Source organism: Liolophura sinensis, chromosome 1 (genome assembly GCF_032854445.1).
Source record: "Liolophura sinensis isolate JHLJ2023 chromosome 1, CUHK_Ljap_v2, whole genome shotgun sequence".
Taxonomy (NCBI): domain Eukaryota; kingdom Metazoa; phylum Mollusca; class Polyplacophora; order Chitonida; family Chitonidae; genus Liolophura; species Liolophura sinensis.
Window position 1 is genome coordinate 34,360,197 of NC_088295.1, and position 25,150 is coordinate 34,385,346.

General features: G+C 36.4%; 1 protein-coding gene across 3 annotated transcripts in view; it reads left to right on the forward strand.

Annotated features, from left to right (window-relative positions):
- The first annotated feature begins 1,685 nt into the window (after positions 1–1,685).
- The window catches only part of LOC135462055 (sorting nexin-14-like), a 35,404-nt gene continuing 11,939 nt past the window's right edge, over positions 1,686–25,150 (forward strand). The window contains exons 1-22 of one of the 3 annotated variants that reach the window (XM_064739402.1): positions 1,686–2,020; positions 3,345–3,413; positions 3,832–3,883; positions 4,148–4,227; positions 4,863–4,941; positions 7,689–7,732; positions 8,024–8,111; positions 8,610–8,694; positions 9,993–10,149; positions 11,439–11,514; positions 11,986–12,030; positions 12,615–12,695; positions 12,965–13,085; positions 15,673–15,828; positions 17,652–17,709; positions 18,714–18,780; positions 19,041–19,099; positions 19,550–19,588; positions 20,236–20,271; positions 23,255–23,328; positions 24,072–24,118; positions 24,799–24,997. In XM_064739402.1, the coding sequence (XP_064595472.1) occupies positions 1,920–2,020; positions 3,345–3,413; positions 3,832–3,883; positions 4,148–4,227; positions 4,863–4,941; positions 7,689–7,732; positions 8,024–8,111; positions 8,610–8,694; positions 9,993–10,149; positions 11,439–11,514; positions 11,986–12,030; positions 12,615–12,695; positions 12,965–13,085; positions 15,673–15,828; positions 17,652–17,709; positions 18,714–18,780; positions 19,041–19,099; positions 19,550–19,588; positions 20,236–20,271; positions 23,255–23,328; positions 24,072–24,118; positions 24,799–24,997 (1,813 nt within the window). In that variant the 5' untranslated portion in view covers positions 1,686–1,919. The remainder of the gene's footprint in view (positions 2,021–3,344; positions 3,414–3,831; positions 3,884–4,147; positions 4,228–4,862; positions 4,942–7,688; positions 7,733–8,023; positions 8,112–8,609; positions 8,695–9,992; positions 10,150–11,438; positions 11,515–11,985; positions 12,031–12,614; positions 12,696–12,964; positions 13,086–15,672; positions 15,829–17,651; positions 17,710–18,713; positions 18,781–19,040; positions 19,100–19,549; positions 19,589–20,235; positions 20,272–23,254; positions 23,329–24,071; positions 24,119–24,798; positions 24,998–25,150) is intronic. The other 2 variants (XM_064739403.1, XM_064739404.1) reach the window with 2 other exon arrangements.

The following is a 25,150-nucleotide window of genomic DNA, read 5'->3' on the forward strand; positions in this document are numbered from 1 at the left end:
TGCTGCATGGAATCAACACTGTAGCTACATGAACCAGCGTGAGTCTCTGTATTCAAGTAGAATGACAGTGGCTGAACCACATAAAACCATATACTATAAACATTTTATCTGCATTTGTATTTATACAGAGACCAAAACAGTTTCCTGTCACTAAGATTTTACGACAAGAGGGATAGTTGAATGTTGACATAGTAAATTATCCTTACTTGGATAGCAATATACTGACGGGTCCTGCATATGGTGTGTACATGTCACGCCTGGCAGCATTTGTTAGATCCTGTGTGTTGTATGATGATTTCAGTCATTGTCAGAAGTTGTTTCAGAAAATACTAGGGTGCCAAGGTGATTCCATGAAACGTCTTCAGTCAAAGTTTCTTAAGTTTTATGAAGAGTATAATTCTCTTGTACGTAAATATGGACAGAGTGTCCAGAATCCGTGGTTCTCTTTTTCAGAACTGTTCCCAATTCCGCTTAACCCGGAGCTAGTTGCCGCATCTTCATTATGTTGAATGAGTTGGATATATGAACAGTTGAAATCAAAGCACAACAGAGTTACATACTTTGAATATTGACAACTTTACACTGTAGCATTTAGTTACTGAACATTTCTTGCGTCTGTCCACCGTCACTGGAAACCGTTGACTGTTTCTCTTTTTATGAAAAATGTAGAAACTTTAATTTATAAGTTACAACAGAAATGTTCTGTGACGTTGATTGAAATCGTCCATGTTACTACACGCTATATACAAATCCAGATGAAATCCGTCTGGAAGAATCTGTAGTTTTGTTAATTCTAGAGAATTCAGATATATTTCCCTCACTGCTTCGTGTATAGAGAGAGTTTGTAATTATGTTGATTGTGTTTCAACAGATTCAGCATATTCATACTTAAATATACAGATAAAAAAAAGGCCTGCTTATAGGGGAGCACATTTAATACCCACTGGGATACGTATATGCTGTTGATGTAGGCCTAGGCGTAATTATAATCAGAAAATCAAGTAGTTCTATAAACTGTTCAACATCCTGAGAATGGTAATCTGAATAAAGTCTTTGTCTAAAAAATGTGCTGTGATATCCGAACTTGAAATGATGGACTTTTGCAACATCAAAACAATTAGTTCACTAAGGCGCTGGATACAATTTTGTTGACGGACTGTAGTGTAGAGGGTCAGAAGTTCCATGTGGATACACGGTTATACTGCTTTTTGCCTTTCATATCTAATTCTTAGGTCAGTGTCTTTGAATTGTTTAGTTTGTATCCACATGCGTTGTACCGGGAATGTATTTTTTCGGATAACTGAAAAATATCTTGATCAAAGTTTTCCCCAAAACAGGCCCAGCAAGTACCAATACATATATACCGTTCAGATTTATATTGGTGTCGTGATAAAATGATCGAAACTTAAATATATGGCAAACAATACATGGGATAATTAAAATATACACATCGCCAACCTGTTCTGAAATCGCGTTAGAGAATATAATGTTATCGCAAGACATTGTTTCTTTCAGACTGCCTTGCGAGTCTAGTCCGTGGTAAGCACCGGATAGCCAACAGTAGGGATCCTACCATCAGTGCAGGTAAATACCGAATTGTGAAGAGTGCCTTATAGTGGTTTCCTACCTTCAACATTAAAGAAGGCTGTAGCGTGAAATCCCGCCTTCTTCCGGGCCAGACTGTTTTCCGCAGATGTCCATGTAATGTTTATCAACAGCTGCTTGTGTCATGTCGTTTAGCTGTTGTTGATTTATGCAGAACAATGCGTCAGCAGACAACTCAACTGGTTTGAACAACAGAGTGACAAAATGCGTGTGAAAGCGAAGTCTGAGGGGAGAGGAGTGTGTTGCGTCACAACAACAACAACATCAACAACTTTTGACAGTTCACCTGAACACGAGGAGTAGAACGTTCCAACATGGCCGTCCCTATGTATATAGTGAAGCACATTGTTCAGACACACAGAAAATTTACCATTGCCTTTGGTAGTCTTCTTTTGTGCTCGCTGGTGTTTTTCAGGTGAGGTGTTTAACGTACTGGTACATATAATAAATCAACAGCCAGAAAAGTTGTAAAATGAAGAACCGAGTACACTGAAAGGTTGAGAAATATTTACATATGCCTTAATCGGAGCTGCTCAATCTCTAGAGACCTTACCATTTGTTAATTGGTGAAGAAATGACTGCAGCACAGCCTGGTAGTACATACACATACCCAGGATGTTTCTGCTGAGAAATGATACTTGATTGGATTACCATAACAAAATTGTGTGCGCCATTGAGAACGGAGATGTTGTGATGTTCATTTAACTAGTCCTGATGACACGAACTCGAATGGCATGGTCTCTGAGTTTGAGCAGCCATTATTGTGGTGCATCCAAATATTGCTCAACCTACCAGTCAGTGGTATCGGACTAAGAAAGGCATTGAAACCAAGGTCAGGGACTGGCTTAATATTTACAGTGAAACAATGAATGACAAATTTGCTTGATACTACTATGGCAACATGTGTAAAATACAGGTCATCAACGTTACCCTCACCCTTTAATAGATTGCTCATACCTGGTTTTATCAGTCTAGATGATGATTGTGCAAGTGCCCCTATGTGAGGTCTGAAACTTAGATATGTAAGTTTCTGCCACGTATCGTCTTAATGATTTACCTCTTTGTTTATGTATTTGTGTAGACCACAAATGTCTCACTTTGACCCTAGTGAGTAATGCTGTTTACATGTAGTTGAGTTGTATAGATTCCCATCACTCGCCTTTCATCATTGTGATTGATGACTGTACCGTTTTATAACCATTCCACAATTATCAAGTACTTATGTCCTCCTTTCTCCCACCAAATGGTTTCAAATGAACGTGAAGTTTACCCACGAACTTTAAAATGCCAAGAAACACTTTGCACAACACATTTTAGTGCTTCTATCATCAACAGCCATGCATATTCATTTTAATGTCAGCTGGTGAGTAAACACTAGTGTATATGCATTTAGTTAAATGAGGTTTTATGACTTTCAGTGTCAGTAGTATTTACAAATACATAGTGAGTATTAGTATGTAATATGCAGAACCATTTGGTTTATGGGAGAACTGAGTACATAAGAAAACATGGCTCTTTCTCAGGCACCTTATTGACCAAGCATCTCATATAGAACTGTAGGTGAACCATTGTGAAGTGTGATCTCAGTGGCCAGAGGCCTGTCAATACAGTGAAAACTATACTTTAGACTAATGGGCCAATGAAGGCATCATACATACATTGTTTTCATTGATGTAGAAAAATCCATGTGTATACAGAATGTTTTAGTGATCTGGTTTTTTTTTGGTTTTTTTTTTCAGATATATCAACATTCTTCTTCTGGCCTGGTCGTTCGTTGTTGGCGTAGCTGTGGCATACTGCTGTCTGAGGTGATATGTCAACATATTAATATTTGTGTTTTATAGCACACGTTAAAACATGATGGAAAGTGATGTTTAAAGAAATGAAACGAGGATTACCTTTGTTGATTGTAGATAATGATGTTATTATTTAGTCCTGCAGCAAAATATATTATATGTGTAATGAGTGATTGTTCAACATTTTTCTCAAATATTGCATTAAATTTCTTTTCCTATGCAATGTTGTTAATAACATTTAATGGCTCAGGTTGGGATTTAGTATTTCCATTTTTAGACTCCTAAGAATTTTTCGAATAAGAGCTGTTTCATTGAAATTATAATATAAACTAAACTATTTTATATAGTTTGAAGCTGCTAGAACACTAATCAGAATTTGGCATGTGATTTTTATTGGACAGATAATTAGATTTCATTGTTATTCTTCCAGCCCTGAAATGTTGGTACCAAATATCATCCTATTACACTGGAGGAAACGGACAGTAAGTGATTCTTATGTATCTTGCATGTACATGTATGTATCATTGTTACAACGGTGTTACCCTAAAGTATGGATGGCCAGCCATATTGGGGTCCAACTTAACATTGGCTTTCATGGTTAGTTCCTGTGCTCCAAATTTCTAATCAGAACTGTTTTGACCAAAGCATGTTGCTTAATTTTCATATCTTGTAATAGTTTACATTATCATCATTGCAGGGAGATGTTTACTTTCAGGATTTGTTATATTGTTTGTTGATCTTTGTAGTTGAGCTTGGCAGAAGATGAATTGGCTTTGAGAAAAGTTATATGTGCAGTTTGTGGTAAACGGAAATGTCCCAGACACAGGTAAGCATTACTAGTCACGTTGATTCACTATGGAATTTTGACAAGTGCTGTCCCAGGTTATAACCTGTGGTCATTGATTCTATAATGTTAAAATATTGATTTTAGAATTATAAATTTACAAATTAAATTTTGCTGCATGATTGCAGTTTTCCGTTAAAGGAAAAGGCAACCAGTGTAGAACATGAATAGGAATGTATAGTAGAACTGTTATTCTGTGTAGAATGGGAAAAAATATGAAAAAAGAAATAGTCCAATTTCTACAGAAATTATAAATTAGGCCGTAGTACTAGATGCATTTTCATAGGCAACTGTAATTTGTATCCAGAATTACTGTAACTCTAATGTGCGTGATTCCAATGGCTTTTCTGAACATGGAGGGAGAAGATACATTAGACATAACTATGTCCAGTATAGTCCAATATCTTAATAAAGGCCACCCTTCATGGTGAACATAATATTGGGTATAGAAACAGGATTAATCTAATGAATGACAATGAAACTGAAGAAAATATATTATATTATTCAAGTACTTCGTCATTAAACCCCAAGCACTGACTCACTCAAGTACTTCTTAATACTTGTGTATGTTTGTTTGTGTGTTTTTAACCATGATGCCTTTGACATGTATGTTTTAGACCAGAGCTGAACATTTTAGCATTTCAGCCCTGGACCAATCTGGAGCTTCCACAGAGAGTGGATCAGGCATTGGAGGAGGTTAGAACTTATCACAGTGTCTTGTGTTGTTATTTCAGGTGTCAAATTTAGTTTGTGGTTAGAAAAACAAAACTTAAAGTTAAAGTCCCACAAGGAAACAACTAACCAACGATTTATTTTGTGCTATGAAATAGTTCGCGTTAGAATATAATTTGTTCCTCTTGGCTTGTCTACCTTTATATGTACTTCATGTGTTTTTTTTTTTATTAGGGATCCCGTTCTCAGAACGGAATACCTATTGTAATTGTTCTGTATTTTTAGGGATCACTTGTAAAAATGGTCGACTTCCGGTCAAAACTTTGGAAGCTCCCCTTTGGTCGAAGTTGTGATGTCACAAAAAGTTTTGAAATTTCAATTTTTCTCAACGTATTCTGGTGTACTTCGAGCTGCTGATTCCGAATCTGCTTTTATTTTTTGCATATCTCTGTAACTTTTCGAGATATAGTCAGAAAACTGAAATGAATTACGTAATTTCAATGACCTGCAACTCGAGAAATATGGGAGCTAGAAATGTGCATCTTGCAACAAATTGTAGCCCAAGACATGCTCTTTCTGGAGTATGCCAACGGATTTGAGCTACGATCAATATTTTTTCGCTGGAAGCATTTAAATGATAACACCAGTTTTTGTTTAGAAAAAGATGGTAATCCTATTGCTTTAACATGGAGTTAGATGGGAACTGGACAGGGTTTATAGTATTTCTGCTTCCGCTGCACTGTCCGTGATTTCCTGAAACGGTTGTACAATGACATTCAGCTATATTGTCCTGTATTAGATGGTGTAGAATTCTAACTACAACAACAAACGACGTGGACCTGTAAAAGTAAGCTTTGTTTTGCCCAGACCTTGTCTTCTTTACTATGCGCTAGCCAAGCCATGGTGGTTGACAGATATCGACATGTGCCATGCTATAGGTGTTGGCTTTCTGACAACGGCAGAGCTGTTAGTAGAGCAGTCAGTCTGTGCATCGCAGGTCGTGGATTGAGACATGGAAATACAAATTTGCTGTTACACGGGCCATGTTTTTGCGTTATTCCTTACAAAAAGCGGACTGTTTGCCAAAGAATGACTGTTTTTCACTGGGCATAGTGTAGCATCATAAAACTCTCCAAACTAATCGCGGGAATGCGAATGACCGGCCGACTGCCTCAATGACAAACGATGTGAGGTTGCATCGAAAGTTTGAAAGCCAATAATTTATGCTCTCATGTGAAAGGTATAAGCTTAAAAAAAATGTGTATGTAAATTTGAAGTGAGAATTGTGACTACCATGGGGACATAGTCATATATATAATAGTGAGGATGGTAGGGAGACGCTGGTAAATTATCTCTGACTTTACCTAATTACACAAGGATGTAAACGCTTACTGTCCTCCCGGCTATGTGGTGTGAAGCAGATGTGTCTGGAGCAGTCGAGGGGCGAAAATGATTGACGTCGGGAAATCGACATCAGGCAGATCGCATGGTTTTTTTTTTCTCACTTTCCGCTCACGCCTCTGTCATGTCAGAGTTCAATCCCAGCTTAGCCAATTTGTCAGGGCGATGAAAATGTTGTGAATTTAAAGGTTTTAAATAAGCTGCAGTTTGCAATAGGCAGAGTTCGATGTTCTGATGATGAATCTGGTGGTTTTTCCTTTCTCCGACGCACAGCTTTGTCGCCAGTTGCCATGAGAGTGTGAAAAAGTGCAATTTTCCCCTATTTTTGGAGGTCATGTGACACAAAACCTCTGCAGCTGTGGAGCTGAAAATGACTGAGTGCAAAGGGCTATATGTGTACTATAGGCATGTGACAAATCTTTGAAGTGTCTTAATAAATGTGGGAGTTGCAGTGCTTGAAAAATTGTCCAAAGGCCGATTTGCTGTATTTGGCACTTTGACGTCCCCATGTTATATGATGCATTTTAAATGCATTTATGACTAGGATGAACTCATGAACATTGTAAGCATGCTACCTGACATAGTTTGACATCATGATCATGAATCTGGACTTACTTCTTTCGGCGACATGTAGTTTTGCTGCAAATTGCGATCAAAATGGCGAAAAAGCACAATTCCACCATATTTGGAGGTCTGGTGAGAGAAAACCATTACAGCTGTAAAGCTGAAAATCACTGAGTGTGAAGCGCTACACATGTACTCTCTTTGTGCTGAAAATCGTTGATCTGTGTCAATAAACACAGACATGCAGGTTTCAAATAATGTCCAAAGGTAGATTTACCACATTTGGCACATTTACATGTACAAGATATGTAGTGTAATACAGTGTATGGATGGCTGTGAAGACTATGTCTCATATATACGTTTTCCTAACTGTCTGGTTTGTACTGCAGTAGCGATTGGCTCAACCAGTGTATCTCGTGTATGTATTTCCAAAAGTTAGCTTTGTTTTGCACAGACTTTGTCCTTCTTTATTATATCTAACCAGGCCAGGGTGATTGACAGATATCGACATGTGTTGAGAACGGCCGAGCTATCAGTAGAGCAGTCAGTCTGTGCATGACAGGTCGTGGATTGAGACACGTGGAAGTATAAACTTGGTGTTATACGGGCCGTGTATTATTGGATCAGGAAAAAGTCCTTGATCCGATCTGGGATCCCGGCCTAGGTCTATTTTTAAAAGGTGCTTTTTAGCATTATCGTGTAAGAGAGTATACTCAGTAGATGGGTGTATATAAATAACAGTTCTATTTGCATTATCTTATCTTCTCTTGCAATAATTAACACAAAAGTGTTTTGTTTCCTTGCAGTTTTTAAACATAGTTTTAAAAGAATTTGTCTACACATGGTACAGGTAAGTCAGAGTGACCATTGTATTTTATGTCGCATATATTTTACACAGCTTGAAATCAGATTTTGGAACTATCATATCTGACAGACCATACAGCGTAGGTTATAAGCTCATATTTAAAACAAAAAATGGCAACTATTTGAAACCATGCTTTACTTTTCTAACCTCCAAAGGACAATAAATGTTTTCTGATGGCTTGCTTTTAGTAGAATTTGCCTTTAAATGTAATAGATTTGAGAAAATTCCTTCATTCTAATTTTGTAGAACCTCACCTGTTCTATCATTCTTTTTCAGAGAAGTGAGTGCGGATGAAGAATTTGTTGATGAATTAAAGAGCAGTATACGATTCATTGTTGCTGTTTTGCTAAGAAGGGCGAAAAAGGTATGATTTACAACATTTCTCAGTATAATTCTTTGGGCTAAAGCTATTGTTTTTATACATACGGCATAATGTGTGTCGGTTAGACGGGGGATAAAAGTGATCAGGTTGTCTGGCTTATGCATAACCAGTATAAACCACATGTACATGTATGTAAACCATGACAGCTGGACTTTGTTTTACATTTGTTGACATGCCTCATCATGCTTTCATATATAGCACGTACATGTATGTATGCTGAGAGGGCAGGTGGGCAGTGTAATTTGATACCTATCAACATCTTGTTAACAATCTAACAATATTTAAGCGCATAATACATAGACGTGATGCATCTGATGTCATTATGCAGTCAGCCTGCTGAGTATAGCTCTGGGGGGATTTACCATTTTCTCTCGACTCTTGCACAAAAGAACAATCTGTCTTATTTTCACACATTAGTGTTTTGCTAAATTCAAGTTGTATTCTCCTGTTCCAGCAGGCTGTTTGTTTTTCTTATTGTAGATAGATGTGCCTCGCCTGGTGACTCAAAAATTAATCAAGGCTGGATTACAGCACCTTGATTTTTACCTGAGAGCCAAGAGAACAGGTAAAGGTGTACTGTAAATGCCTTTTTATTCGCGTGGTACTAACATTCGCGGATTTAAATCAGTGTCATTGAATATAAAACCCATGTAAGTAATTTTTTAATGTAGCATGCGTTATAGTTATAAATTCGTTAACAAGCACTACAGTTCTAATACTTTTTCAAACACATTAATTAGAAATACCTAATTAGAATCTCTTCCGACTTTCACAAATCCAGCTTGATTGATTAACATCAGTTTATCTTGCTTTCTTTTAAGGAGGCTTAGCTCCGTCTAAGTATTGCCACATGTTGTTGTTGATTTATTTCCGTGGTTAGAGATATACAAATCAATAATTTGTACTGGGCGTGTGCACGTGATACGATACACATGCGATGAGAGAGGCTGTTTTTTTATCGACTCTACTTGCCTTCCAGTCAGATCACCCTTCCCCACACGCCCGATACATCGCTCGGGGGCTTCCGCACTTCAAACTTCCTTTTCATAATGATGATTTTTGAGAAATTTAATAAAATATGGGACAGTTCACTCAAAGTTTCACTCGCACTGCTGATGCATGAGAATTAAACCGTGGGATTTATTTATATCACATTTAATCCTTCGTCGTCTCCTGGAGTGAGTGACACAAATTTTTGCTAACGCAGCAGGTAAAAGCTTAGTCTAATAAAGATTAACTGTCTTCAAAAGATTAACAGCTTAGGAGGATTAACTTCCTGTGTCTGATCAGGTTACTGTATTGTAAAGAATTTGTGTCACATCTTACAGGTACAAACAAGTTTATTGATAAGATTGTTACTTGAATGCTAGAGTTGTGTTATTATTTGACGTTTTTTTATTGAAGTTTGATTTTCGTTTATCAGTGGCCGAAAAATGCTGATAAGATCCACTAAATTTGATTCCCGCGAATGTGTCTTCTTACCAAATCCGCGAAAGTTCATACTTGCGAATAAAGGCATTTACAGTATTTTAAACAGTTACCAATTCAAAAGAAAAAGTCCAGAGAAAAGTTTTTGTAGATTTTTATATTTATGTGAAATATGATTTCAAATTCGCAAATGCATGTACATGTATTAAGAGTGTCAGGAGTTTGTAAAACCTGAAAATCTGTTATTAATCAGTATTGTGTTGTGGTTAATTTTTACACATTTTGTGAATGCAGTCGGTATTTTAGGCACATGTACAAATATGAGGTTTCAAAATTTACAGAAAACGAAACTTTTTGCAACTTATTTGAAATGTGATATAGATAAGTTATGTAGAGCCAATCAGAAACCATTAGGTTTTGCAAATCCACCAACAGCAGTACCAGGGTGTGACCTCCAGCAGCTCACCCTAGAACATTATGGCCCTCACCTTCACTGTGCCATGAAGAACAGGAAGATAGAAGTGGAGTACCTACGAAGACTGGCTGAGCAACTCTTCCCACATATACTCAGGCCACAGTCACTAGAATGCAGGTACGCTGCTGCAAGTACAATCTACATGTACAACCTATATTTTGTCTGGTCAAAATGAGTTATATATGTAAAATGATTTATTTTATTTATTTATTATTTGCTCGGTGTTTTATGCTGCACTCAATAATATTTCACTTATATGTATACAACGGCGGCCAGCATAACCGTGGGAGGAAATAGGGCAGCACCCAAGGGACCAGCTGCAGGCTGCTGACAGACTCTATGTAAAATGAAAGTTGACTGCTGTGCAAAACTGTGGGTTTTTTTTTTTTGGTGATAAGATACAGCACATTGAGAACAATAGTTCGATAATGGTGCTTTAGATAAATGGAAAGGTTCATATAGGGGCCTTGAATACCTTGGAATTTGAAAGTACCTTATGCAGTCCTGGAAAAGCCTGGAAAAACAGGTTTCATGTAATTGCTTTAATAACATTAAGTCCATCTAACTATGACCATTTTGCATTGCATTAGGCTTACATAAGTGTAGAATATTTATTCAAAAAAGCATGGAAAAGCCTAGAATAAGCCTAGAATTTGAACCATGAACTGCTTTTGTCAGGTTTCCTTTATGACTCTTGGTGAATGGCTCATTTGGTTAGCACGCTAGCGCAGCGTAATGACCCAGAAGCCTCTCACCAATGCAGTCACTGTGAGTTCAAGTCCAGCTCATACTGGCCTCCTCTCCAGCTGTAAGTGGGAAGGTCTGCCAACAACCTGTGGATGGTCATGGGTTTCCCCCAGGCTCTGCCCGCTTTCCTCCCACCATAGTGCTGGCCGCCATCATATAAGTAAAATATTCTTGAGTACTGCGTAAAACGCCAATCAAATAAATAAATCTTGGTGAATGACAAAATAACATTGCATTAGATACTGAAACGTCAGTCATTCAAAATAATAAGACTTGTTTTCATTATATGAATTCTGAATTTTGTCAGTAGAGATAACTGCATGCATAAAGATGCATTTTTTGTGATAAGATACAGCACAACTGTTTAATTTTATGCCTGTTGCTGGTTGATAATGGTGAAGAAGGATTTAAATTTGATTAACAAAGCTCACCTAACGGCTCTAAGTGTACTTCAGGCCTGATCACATTGTAAAATAGGCTACACAATATCACTGTAAAGTAACCTCCAACACAATTTGCTTATTTAATTCTTTTATAAATTGTTGTACAAGTTTACAAGTCTTAAGATAGATGTAAGCTGCAGAGGTGAATATCATTTATGATACAGAAGACAGACGTGTCATGGTGACCTAATGGTATATCTTGTGTTGTACTTTCAGGAGCCTTTGTGCTTTGGCCAGAGAGATTCTATCAGGCTCTATCCTCTTACCAGCCATGGATGCTATAGCAGATCCGGTGAGATGCACAACTTTTATCTCTGGTTCCTAATGACTGACCAAATATCTGTATACACATGTTGGAAATGATGTATTTTACTCACTGTTTAGAACTTGTGATGTTGTGATTGATTACTAGCGGAGTATGTTATAAATGTCATAATATGTTAGTGAGCCCTGGGGACAGGGACAAAGATAGAAAGCCCTAGAAAGTTGTGAACTTTGTTGTTGTAAGGGATTGAGTGGTCCAAGAATCACTTCAATTCACTTGTCTTTCACCAAACTGGTATGATAAGACTTAGAAAAGTTCACTGATAAGTCTGACTGCCATCATGTTAATGAAAAAATCTTGAATATGGTGCTAAAGAACAATGAAATAAAGAAATCAAAAGGAGAAATTTTAAATACATAAATTTAATGATTTTAATAAAAAGTGTACTGTACATTATCCATATCTCTTTTAAAGTTACTCTGTCTGATACATTCACAGGACATGGTAAACAACATGCTTCTGATATTTCTTGATGACACACCGGTGAGTGCTGATATCATCTTTGTCTCTTTGTGTGAATGGTTAGGGAATTTAGATGCTTGTTTTCAGTTGCCCAGACAGGTAAGGTTTTGAATCAGTCACAGCCTCAGGGAAATGTTCATTATTCCCCTATCTTTGTTGTGCAGGAGGTCTTTTAATGCATAAAGTCAGTTGAAGATCTAAATAAGAAATTGCTTATGGATAACCTGTAGGACAGTTTGTTAGTTAATTGCCCCAGGCATGAGGTGTACTTTTGGCTTTTTGGTTTCCTCAGCAGCTATCTCTGGCAAGATCGTACAGGAAAGACATATTTGAACACCTTGTTACATGTAAATACCAATCAGTCTGGATGTTTTATAATAGCTAGAAGCGAGGTGTAAAGTACAGGGAAATCAATAAAAAAAGAATATGAGTATGTATCTCGTTGTGCTTTACATGTAGAGCCAACTGTATATACATTAATCTTAACACAGAAGTAGAAGAAGACACAGAACACATACATATATATACCACATGTAAATTTATATATTTTTGACATAAATTACTTCGAATTTCTGATAATAAAACAATCCTTATCTGCTCTGCAGCCTCCACAGCCAACGGAACCAGTTTCCCCAAGTGTCACAATTCTGTCCAATTTCAGCAAGCCGCTCTCCATGAATAAATCAGTGAGTACTGCAATGCTTTAATAGACTGGAACGAGTGAAGAAGTGCTACATGTCTCCTGGGGTAGAGCAGACATTGAGAGTTGTGTTGACAACATTTCATGTTGATGTGCCTTTTCCAATATCAGAGTACCAGCTCACCCGACCTGTAAATTTTCTGTGGGAATGATATGCTACAGTATTTTAAAGCAGAGCAAATAATTATACATGGGACAGATTTGAACCCTTGACCTCAGTATATTTATAGCACATTGTCTGTATTAATTTGTCAGTGTCTGCACATGGAGCTGAAAGATGTGATTGACAGATCCAACGCGCAGCTCCTCTATGCCTTTATGCAGTTCCTCAAAAGTGAGGCGGCCATCAATGTCCTGCAGTTCTGTTTTCAGTGTGGTCAGTATATCCTATGTTCAGTTTGGTCAGTGTTTATTTTTACATAATGGTGAAATGTTAGGATTTCCTTCAGTGATAAAAGAGATATCTCACTGGCTCAGTTAGATACACTGCTCCGTCGAAATAATGGACCCATTCTGACCCAAAACATTCATACCGTGCTATGATCGAATCCACACAAAATTAATTTCTGACAAGGGAGATAAAGTATAATGGCTGGAATAAGCAGAAATCTGAACGTGACTGACGACAGTTGTATGATAAAAAATTTACTTAAGAATTTCATGTACCTGTGTTGATTGAGTCAGTGGAATAAAACAATGATAATTATAACAGTTCCAGCATGACTCGCAATAAAGTCTTGAAATATTGGAATATTATCAGTTGCTAAGTGATTTGCCACGCCAAATATTATTGAAGGGATTGCTTTATCCGTAAATTGAGAGTCTGTTATTTTCGAGAAAGGCAAACTTTAGACCTGCATGATAAGGGTAAATCAAGAATTCTTTATTTTTTTTCTGGAATAATGCATTTTCAAGAGAAAAAATCTTGATTTGCCTTGTCCATGTAATATATTGTTACATCGCTGGACTGGTAACAACAAATCTGTCGCTCAAAATAAACACAAAGAAGGATTCTTGCCAAGTCATCATAGGTCGAGCAAAGGTTACTCCAAAATACATATATTTCTCTTTGTATATACATAACAGCTGAACAGATTGATGATGTTTTCCAACCAAATTCCCATTGCTCAGACAGACAAGCCTCATGACGATTTGAAAGAAACATAACCTGTGAGGAGATTCACATATTTCTTTTTGCACTTAACTCTCCACCATTTGGTGTTTTAGTAAATGTACTGTAAATTAAAAGCATCAAACAGAGAGTGCCAGGAGAATTCATAATTATGCACAGAATATCGCGCCACCAAATTACCTAAAGACGTGTGCAGCCTTTGAATCACATTTACGCCTTAGAAAATAAAAATAAACAACTTGGAGGCAAAGGCACCTCATGTGTAGAGGGATTTAAAAGCACCCAACAAGCAGTTCAGCTGAAATGACATATGTTCCTTGGCTTTCGCTCGAGCATGTCTCTTTGTTTACCCAGGTATGGTAGGATTACCATTGTCAGCACAGTTTTTATTAATCATTTATTTAATTAATTTTACATTAATAAAAACTTGATATACACTCAAATCTGGCCAAAGTGATGCCTAAACACGTACTTGTGACAAAAATTTTGCCCTTTTTCCCGTGAATATGTTTATACTGGTTCAGAAAACAAAAATGAAATGGGGGACACCATACCATCGCATTAATTCCGATTTTGCAGTAAATCGATCCACGTAAATTTGTATCACTTTTGTTATTACACGCCCAGACAGTTATCACTGTCACCTCTCACTGGAAAAAATATTTGTTATATTCAACCTTCTCTGTGCAATATCCTCTATACATTGCATTCTGTTTGGTCAGTACATTTTACATTTAGTTTAGTATATATTAAGTTTATTCAGAATACATTACAGTCAGTTTAGTCAGTATATATTACATTCAGTTTAGCCAGTATATATTACATACAGTTTGGTCAATACATATGTATCTTACAATCACTTTGATTAGTATAGCCTAAGGTTCAGTCTTGTCAGTGTATTCTGAATTCAGTGGTCAGTGTGTCCTGAATTCAGTGGTCAGTGTATCCTGAATTCAGTGGTCAGTATATCCTAAATTCAGTGGTCAGTATATCCTAAGGTTCAGTTTTGTCAGTGTATCCAGAATTCATTGGTCAGTGTATCCTGAATTCAGTGGTCAGTGTATCCTGAATTCAGTGGTCAGTATATCTTAAATTCAGTGGTCAGTATATCCTGAATTCAGTGGTCAGTGTATCCTGAATTCAGTGGTCGGTATATCCTAAATTCAGTGGTCAGTGTATCCTAACTTCAGTGGTCAGTATATCCTGAATTCAGTGGTCAGTGTATCCTGAATTCAGTGGTCAGTGTATCCTGAATTCAGTGGTCAGTATATCCTGAATTCAGTGGTCAGTGTATCATAAATTCAGTGGTCTGTATATCCTGAATTCAGTGGTCAGTGTATCCTGAATTCAGTGGTCAGTATATCCTGAATTCAGTGGTCAGTGTATCCTGAATTCAGTGGTCAGTGTATCCTGAATCAGTGGTCAGTATATCCTGAATTCAGAGGTCAGTGTATCTTAAATTCAGTGGTCAGTATATCCTAAATTCAGTGGTCAGTGTATCCTAACTTCAGTGGTCAGTATATCCTGAATTCAGTGGTCAGTGTATCCTAACTTCAATGGTCAGTGTATCCTGAATTCAGTGGTCAGTGTATCCTGCATTCAGAGGTCAATGTATCCTGAATTCAGTGGTCAGTGTATCCTACATTTTAATGTGTTCATTTTCCCCTGTATCTTGCATTCATTGAAGAGTATATTCTATACTCATTGGTAATTATGTCCTGAGTATATAAATTTTCAGTTCACCAGTGTGTGAGAATTTTAATGTTTTTTCGTAATCGTAAAACTCTTTTGATAAAAGTGCGGTTTAATGTGATGTAATTTCTGTTCACAGAGGATTTTAACAATCGTATCTTAACCCCTGACCTGTCGAGTGAAGAGCTGGCCGAGCTCCACTCTATGGCCACAGACCTGTACAAAAACTACTGCTCACCGGACGCTGTTGACGGCATCAAATTTGAGGAAGACCTTGTTAATGATCTGGCTAACAGTAAGTCTCATTTTATCATCGAGGAACTCGAAAGCCTGTTACAGAGAACAAGTTTACATGTAGTTGTATGATGAATTGTAAGAGACTCATATGCCACGTGTTGCCATGTGGTGTGTTGGGTTGTCCTTACTCCGGTAATCACATCTCTGATACTGAGAGAACAAGGTTATCATGAAGGAGGGTAATGTCTCCTGGAGCTACTCAGTTTAAGAAAAGATGAAATCAGTTAATTTAAAGTCTGTCGCTACATGATTGCTGAGACTGCATCTTTGTTGAACAAAGCAGTCAGGGATAGAAGTTAGAAGTAAAGTCAGCAGGACAGTTGTCCTGTTGATCCCTAAAAGTTACCGGACATTTTTGCACCTCACAGGACAAAATTTCTCTTCACTGAACTTTTAGCGGATATATGATTAAATGCTCTATGTACTTGGTTGTGACATGTAACTGTCTTAATAACTGACCGAAGGGGTTAGTTGCGGTCACCATAATTTTCACATGTGGTGCAATATGCGAGATAGCAGTTTTGAGTTGTGCATAATTGTGCATGAGCAGGACGCATCATACGGAAGATAAACAAAACATACATGGTCCTTCATCTATTAACATTACAGACTTCAGTATAGAGCTCAGTTCTAGTTTGTTTTCAATGTTTTTGTCTGAGTTTTCCACTTAAAGCAGTCCTCAAGCCCATGTATAGTCTTAAATGTCGCACAGACACATAAAATGTTTGAAATGGGCTGAATTGTGTGTGACCGCCTATGGTTACAATGCTTTTATCGTAGCCACAAGGGATTGTTTGTCTACCAACGGTAACTGCACTCATATGCAGTCTGAATGGCTACATATATCTGGCTTATACATCGCTTCCAATCTTCCTTGAAATATTCTTGCGTAGCTGATGTTCTTGTTGGATTAGCTTCATCGTTTGGGTTGGTTATTGATCCTTTAGTCGATTGCTTGCTAAACTGGAATTTAAGTAGGCCGGTCGTTTTGAGCAATAAATATTTTTCATTTTGCCGCCAATAATTACCACTCCTGTCCCCGTGAACTTCACGCCTTGCATTTTTTTGCTCAATGAAAAGCCACAGGAACAGGGTAATCTATTTTCATAACAAGGAAAGTCATACAGGAAGTCTGGTAAATTGTATGAAAACGCGATTTTCAGATGAAGCGATGTTATGAAGTAATTTGATGTTTTGTGATGAATAAAAGGTGCCGGTATGGATCCACTTAAACACCAGTTTGGGAAACTGATGAAAGTAGCAAAATTTCATGAATTTGCAAATTTTCATCGTCAAATATTCAATCTGCTGTACATAAATTTTGATGGACAAGATCATTTTTTGGCCGGACACATCTGACAAGTCAGTGATACTTTCGAATCCTGGCAGTTATGGTGACAATATCTGTAAAATTTATTTATTTATTTCGTTATGTTTTACACTGTACTGAATATGTCATTTACATGACGACAACATCTGTAATAAGGGAATCTTTTATTGTACCTTACTGAAAGATTACCAGGTACTTTGTTGTGCTAGACAGAATACAGGAAGTCACAGCAATGTGTAAAGCATTCAGTCAGAACAGTTCTTAGCATAACAGTTGCGGTGTGGGTTAGACTCACGACTATCTATTTGCTGTATCTATGGCCCATGTTACCTGCTTCAAGAAGTCTTGTTTTCAGATCCATGATTGATTTTATGGCATTCGGGCAAATCTTTGGACATCAATATATTGAACTGAAAATAATCCTATGCAGGCTACTACTGTTTGATTTACATGAGGGACATGTATTCAGTCAGATCTTTGTATATTTACAGTTATTCACGGTCCCAAAGAACAGATTGTGAAGCTCAGAACCACCACCTGCCTGTTCAGGTAAAGAAAAGAAAAAAGTAGTTTCCTGGTCCCAACTTCACTTTATATCTACCTTGTGTCTTCTGGTACATGTAGCACATCATTTTAAGTTTAAGAGGAAGAAAACATAAAAATGATGCCAAAATCAGATGAAAGAGCGTCAAAACTTTTTTGCAAATAATGATCTTTAATATTTCTTTGGATTTTTTTTTTCAATAGAAAAGGGTATTTGAAAATGTTTTTGTATGGTGGGTATTTGGGATCAACTTTTGGTATTTATCATTGTTGCATAATAATGTTGCATAATAATAAAATAAAGATGTGATGCTTGTCTAATAAATGTATTTGAATGTAAATTTGTTGTTTATATCGAAACATATGCATTTAACCTAAATTATGGTAATATTTATGAACATATTAAAAATATAAATATGGTCCAAATTGAGGTTTATTACATTGGTTAGCTGAAAAGAACAAATTCTAGTGCAAAAATATTTACATCCTCATTTATGACATTATTAAACAAAGGCTATAAATACCAAAAGGTGATCCCAAATACCCACCATACAAAAATTATTTTCAAGTGTCTTTTTCTCCTTAAGGAAAAATCGGAAAAAATATTGAAGACCACATTTAGGAATAACTTTTGGCACTCTTTCATCTGAACTTTATGTCATTTTTATGTTTTCTCTACCTTTAAACATTTACAATCTTGTTTTAAAATGAGCTGAATTTATGCTTGATTTAGCTTCAAAGTTTTTATATTGTTTATCTCTGCAGTGTTCTCTGATTGTCTTTGTTTCTGTTCAGTGACAATGTTTTAGATGCATGTATTCCAGAGCAATCAGATATTATCCTGAACTTCTGTGAGATGTGAAAACACTGTGCTGCTTTGGTGAGTGGCTGGTATAGTTTCAGAAATGAAGTACGACAAAAGAGAATGAGGTGAAAGTGTTGTGTCTCTGTACGCGGAAATGTTCCTGGTTTGAGATTTACCAAATACCTTTTCCGCTTGTGTTTTGCAGAGCCTATGAGCATGCCTACAGTTTACTAGAGACTACATTCCTGCCCTTATTCCATCAGAGTGACCATGTAAGTAACTCGCCATAATGCCAGGTTTATAATACTTCAAACTTGCTTTTAAAAATCCAATATTCTGTCTAAATATTTATGTGAAATAAATCAAACAAAATCTGAAATGTACAATTCTGATCCTTTATGTTAAGACATTGTTTGAGGGTGTGTATAGCTGTAGTGTTTTACTTTTCTAGATCATGAGGATAAGCAGGTAAACTGCTATTCAGTGGATTATCAAACGGTAAACTGATGTAAAATAACTAACTATTTTCCAGTACTATGCCATGGTGTGTGGAAGCAGAACACCATCATCTCTCAGCAAAAGTGCTTCAAAGTAAGTTATCTTCATCTGTCTTCACATCTGCAATTTGCCATCTACATGAACATGCGTACTTACATATTTAAGTTACAAAGATCAGTAGTTTTTTTTCTTAGGGTAAGAATAACAGTATATTCGTCAGAGGAACTTTGTAACCGTTTAATTTCAATATTTTAAAAAACTTACATTGTTTTTTTTTTTTAAATGTGACCTGGTGTAAGGCTCTTGAAATCAGTGAGACTAATGCTTTTGGTGACTAAGTCAGCTGAAGTTTCTTTCATTTATTCATTTACTTTTTATCTTCCTAAATCAATTCATTAGTAAAAATTACATGATAAAAATTAATGTATTTTAAAGAATACGCCCTATTTTAATTTGTCATTTTTAGATTGAATGAGGGTGAATTAAATGGACACGTTTTTAAATTGTTTTTTATAGTTAATGCAATCATTTACCTTTTCATAGTTCTTTCATGAGCACCAAATCTCACTCCAATCATCATAGGTAAAGATTTCTGCCATTTTTGGTCTGGATTCTCTAGTTTCTTCTTTCTGAGCTCTAGTGACTCACATTGCTTTGTTGTTGTTGTTGCAGTGTGGTGCCTCTTTTACATGTAGTTGATGTGTTTGTGGTGTGCTCAATTCTAGGAGAACTGTTGTAATATGATGTAATGTAATACTCTTGCTGTCTCACCATGTCTCAGCTTTTCTGCCTTTTCTCATATTGTCTTGCTTTTATAATGAGAAACGGTATCTGCACAAAGGCATATTATTTCTTTTGATAGTTAATAAAAAAATCGAGATAAGGTATTTTTGTTTTCCAAAATAGGAAATTTTTTAGCTTTTTTTGCTCTGAATCACATACATTTGTTTGAGGAATAAATTTTCTTTTTGGTATAATTCTTAGTTACATAGCAAAAGTGTAAGGGTTATTTTTTACGAAGCAGATTGTGAAACGAAATATGAACTGTTATGTTGTTTATATATATCATCATGGTGTTTACAATTATGTAGTGTGTCTTAAGGGCACCTTATTTATATTTGGCATTAAAAATTGATGTAATTAGCCTACATTATCTCATCTTAAATCTGATTAATTTTTAGTGTGATTGTATTTATCTGTAAAATACTTTTGTTCTGCTTCAATATCAGTGTGATTCATCTACCTCCTTCTGTAATTAACACAAGGTACCAGTATACCTTTCAATGACAATGTACCAGTCAAACTAACAGTTTCAATTCTCTACTAACAACGGTTCGCAGCACGGCAATACTGTTAATACTAGACTGGGAGAATGCCTCTAACAGAGCCTGTTTATCATTCATATTCTAATATATATATTTAGGACTTTGTTTAAAAGTTTTAAAACATGAAGCGGTAATAGAAACATACACTAACACACTTGTGTAAAGAATTATTTCAATTGCTGACAACTTAACTGTTTCTAGAAATGTATCTTCATGTCGGGGTGTTGCATGTAGATGTATATACATTTGTACACATGTATCAAGTTATGCATGAAACCAGTCAAAGTTCAGATTAACCGTTTTCTCCAGAAACGTGGTACAAATTTGGTGAGAATAATAATAACAATAAAAAAAAATAATAATCCAAACAGATACAATAGTGATTCGAGTACAGATATTATAAGAGGGAATAGAGCATCAAACTGATACAATAGTGATTCGAGTACAGATATTATAAGAGGGAATAGAGCATCAAACTGATACAATAGTGATTCGAGTACAGATATCATAAGAGGGAATAGAGCATCAAATAGATACAATAGTGATTCGAGTACAGATATCATAAGAGGGAATAGAGCATCAAACAGATACAATAGTGATTCGAGTACAGATATCATAAGAGGGAATAGAGCATCAAACAGATACAATAGTGATTCGAGTACAGATATCATAAGAGGGAATAGAGCATCAAACAGATACAATAGTGATTCGAGTACAGATATCATAAGAGAGAATAGAGCATCAAACAGATACAATAGTGATTCGAGTACAGATATCAGAGCCCAACTGCCCAAATGAATTTAATGTTTCCAGTTTGCTTTGTGATTGTTTTCTCCTTAAATGATGTTTGCATTTTTTGTTTTTATTTTGCATTTTTTACATTTACATGTTACATCAAGTACTGTCTATACTTGCTCTAGACTATACGTTACCACTTAGAAATTTTCTATTTGTCTGCAAGTAGATCTTAACTTAATTACACATAGGTGAATGAAAATCCTCTGTCAGTTTTGTTTGGGGGAAATTGTCTAGGACATGTGCAACTTTACATCAACACATGAAAGCAAGCAGAGGCAACTGTTTCAATTGATTTTTTTTTTTTGATTGGTGTTTTACGCCGTAGTCAAGAATATTTCACTTATTCGACGGTGGGCAGCATTATGGTGGGTGGAAACCGGGCAGAACCCGGGGGAAACCCACGACCATCCGCAGGTAGCTGACAGACCTTCCCACATACGGCCGGAGAGGAAGCCAGCATGAGCTGGACTTGAACTCACTGCGACCTGCGCTAGCGCGCTAACCAACTGAGCCACAGAGGCCCCCTGTTTCAATTGAGGATGTGTATGAAATCGGTTAATGATCATGGACATATAAATGACTATTTTATGTAAAGTGTCATTACACCCAAAAAAAAAAACCTGGACAGTGCTCCGTGTGAACTTGCCAGTTCGTAGGCTTTGAATCGTTACATGGCTTATTTGGCAAGCAAGGCATTGCAGCCTATGCCTTGTGGACATCTTACCCATACCCCATATGACAGCTATGCACCACATAGCTGAAATCTTTCATGTGTAGTTATATAATCTGTTGGTGACATGCATAATACATACAGGAAAGGGGCTGTAGCCATTGTTGATGAAAATATTTCCATGAAGTTTGACCATATTTACTGACAATTTTGCCTTTTCAAATAGTGCATAAGTCCATTGTGAATATCAGAAGAAACTTTCTGAAGCACTATGAAAATACATGTATAAAGAAAATTGTGAAGCCCTGCAAGAAATTTGCTTATTGTGCGATGTGATATAGGTAAACGGACAACTATGTAACCTGACTGCTTTCATTACTAAACAAGCAACAATACATGTACTTAGAAAATAGTACACAAACTGTAGAAGCACATAACATTGTGAGTCAGCAAATTCCCCTTGGTTTGGACATCAGAGTTGTTGGCTTAAGGACTTGTATTGATCATGTTTGGGTGGTTTGATTTCCTTGAATACTTTTATTGATCAGGTATGGGTGGTTTGATATCCTTGAGTACTCAGTGATCGGGTTTGGTTGGTTTGATATTCCTGAGTACATATATTGGTCAGGTATGGTTTGATATCCTTGAGTACTCAGGGATCGGGTTTGGTTGGTTTGATATTCCTGAGTACATATATTGGTCAGGTATGGGTGGTTTGATATCCTTGAGTACTCAGTGATCGGGTTTGGTTGGTTTGATATTCCTGAGTACATATATTGATCAGGTATGGGTGGTTTAGTACTTTTGAGTGCTTGTATTGGCAATGTCTTGGTGGTTTTGCTATGGTTTGTCCTGCACATTGATCAGCATGCTATGTCTTAATGCTTGAGCATGGACTAATGAACCCGTTACATGGGTAAAATAGTAGATTATTTTATAGTTTTCTCAGTGTAACGTAGAAGATTTACTTCAGGTTCAACATCTAACGTATATAAGTTTGAGATGCAAATAAATTTACAAATCTTTGTTAAATGTTATATTAAAATTCACAGATATTTTCATGTAAAATTCAAATTAAGTGTTAATCAAATGTGATTTATAATGTTATTGATATAACTCTTTTCTAATCAGTCTAAAGGTTAATTTGCTTTAGAATAAACATTCTTTTGACTACAGTATACTGTATTTCACCTAAAAATGCGGTTTCAGAAGCGTATAAATACCCTAAAATTATAGATTTGATGCCAACACTTAACTTTGTCAGATAAGAAATTAGACTTCACAAAGAATTCTTCAGTGTTCCTATAAGGTGGATGACTCAATCAGGATCAAGGCAAATGTGTCACTTGAAAAATACTAAATTTTGGCTGAAATACGGTACTTGTTTGTTAGATTTTATGCTGCTGTGTGTTGTAACAATTAATAACATTTTAATCTTTTCTTTGTCTGTTGCAGACAGTTAAAGAAAAAGGAATCTGGTTTATCAAATTTTGGGAACAAATTAAAAGGAGTCTTCAGGGTGAATTCTGGTAAGTTAAAAAAAATATGCTTTTTGAATGACTTCTATCTATTCTTCAACCATCCCTGATCAGAGTGCTCACACTTCTGCAGTGGCCAAAGAATCTTTGAAAGTAGTTCAGTCTTGTCCTGGAATGTCAACAAACGCTTAAAAATGTCAATTGAGCATTTAAGGCCTAAGTTCCTGTGAAGTATATGATAGTCTGGTAGGAAGTACAAAGTGTAGAGATCAATGATTGTACATACACAGTGATCCATGGAGGAGAATTTAACCTTAGTAGTGAAGGTCTCAATGAAACTCACGGTCACCATCGAACTGAGAACTTTTCTTTCACTGTGGATTTGTGTCCTACTTTCATTGTAGTCATGTACAGTAGAAAAAGAATTAATTGCCAAATTATCAGTGATAAGACCATGGTTGTTTTTTGATGATAGTGTTCATATGAAGTTTAAATGAACTGTGTATTTCAGTACATGTACCTTACTTATTTATTTAACTCCGATTTAATGCTATCTCGTTAATTAAGTATATACTTAAAGATCATTTACTAATGTGTGCTATTTTACCTTGGTCTCTTCGACCCAAAGGGAGTGCCATTGTATGAGTGTAGAAGTTCTTGAGTGTGACATTGTGTGACATTAAAGAAGAATCAAATAAATAAGTTATTAAAATGTATGTAATCCCTTGTTCTGTGATGATTGAATGTAGATTGGGCAAATTTTACATAAATGGATAATTATTTTTCATTTTCAGAGGATAACCTAAATCTTATAGATGATTTTGACACAAGAACCATTGCCGTAAGTAAAATTTTACTTATTTTCGAAAAAAAATTTGAATAATAAATGATTTTAAGATTATCACATAATAAGAGCATTAAAATTTTTGCAGAGAAAACATTTTTCGTTTAACCCTAAAATAAATTTAGCAATGTATCATGTATATTATTTATGGCTTGACAAACAGTTTTATACAGGTGACTACACTTCATCAAAATTAAGGTTGTTTGAAAATATCTGAACATTTTACAACCATGTATGTCTATGTTAGATTTCATGTTTGTGTTTCATGATGACCAGATCTTTCAGCTGTCTGAGGGACTGTATGCAAGTAACAAATGATGGATAACCAACCAGGGTTTTCATTACTTTGAAACACACTGTGTCTGCGTGTCTGCACAGTTTAATCTGAAGAGAGCAAAGTATTGTTATGTGACAAAAGTTCATAGACACTGATGAAGTTTTCCGTGAACATCAGCATGGGACATGCCTCAGGCAAGGCTGGCACATACAGCCTTGTTTCAGTGAGCTAGTAGTTTTTTGATGATCCCTGTTCCCTTATCTCAGTCCTCCTTGATCTGCTCCTTGACTCAAGGAGATCTGTGATGTTTCCCTCTCCCCATTCCTAACCCTCAATCCCAATACTCCCTTCGGGGTGAGATCCTGCATATGATAAATATTCGCTATTGCTCTATCCTCAGTCCACAGGCTCCCTGGAGGATGAGATCCCTGACAGTATGTTTGAGGAGACTATGGTGTATGATGACAGCCCAGTGCGGGACCTCAGTGCCTGGAGGGTCACCATCCCCCGAATAGGGGCCAGGCCTGACCCGGATAACATGAAGAAACAGTTCTTTGTCTACATCATAGATGTACGGCGGATAGACACAGGGGAGGATGGTAAGGCAGAGCAAAAGCTTTGTGTTTTTGTATTTTATTGCATTGCTAGAGATTATTGTGTTCAAGAGTTCTTATTACATGAGGTACATTACTTGTTGAGAATAATATAACCTGATATACTTTAGTCCAAAGGACTTGTAAATACTGGTATTT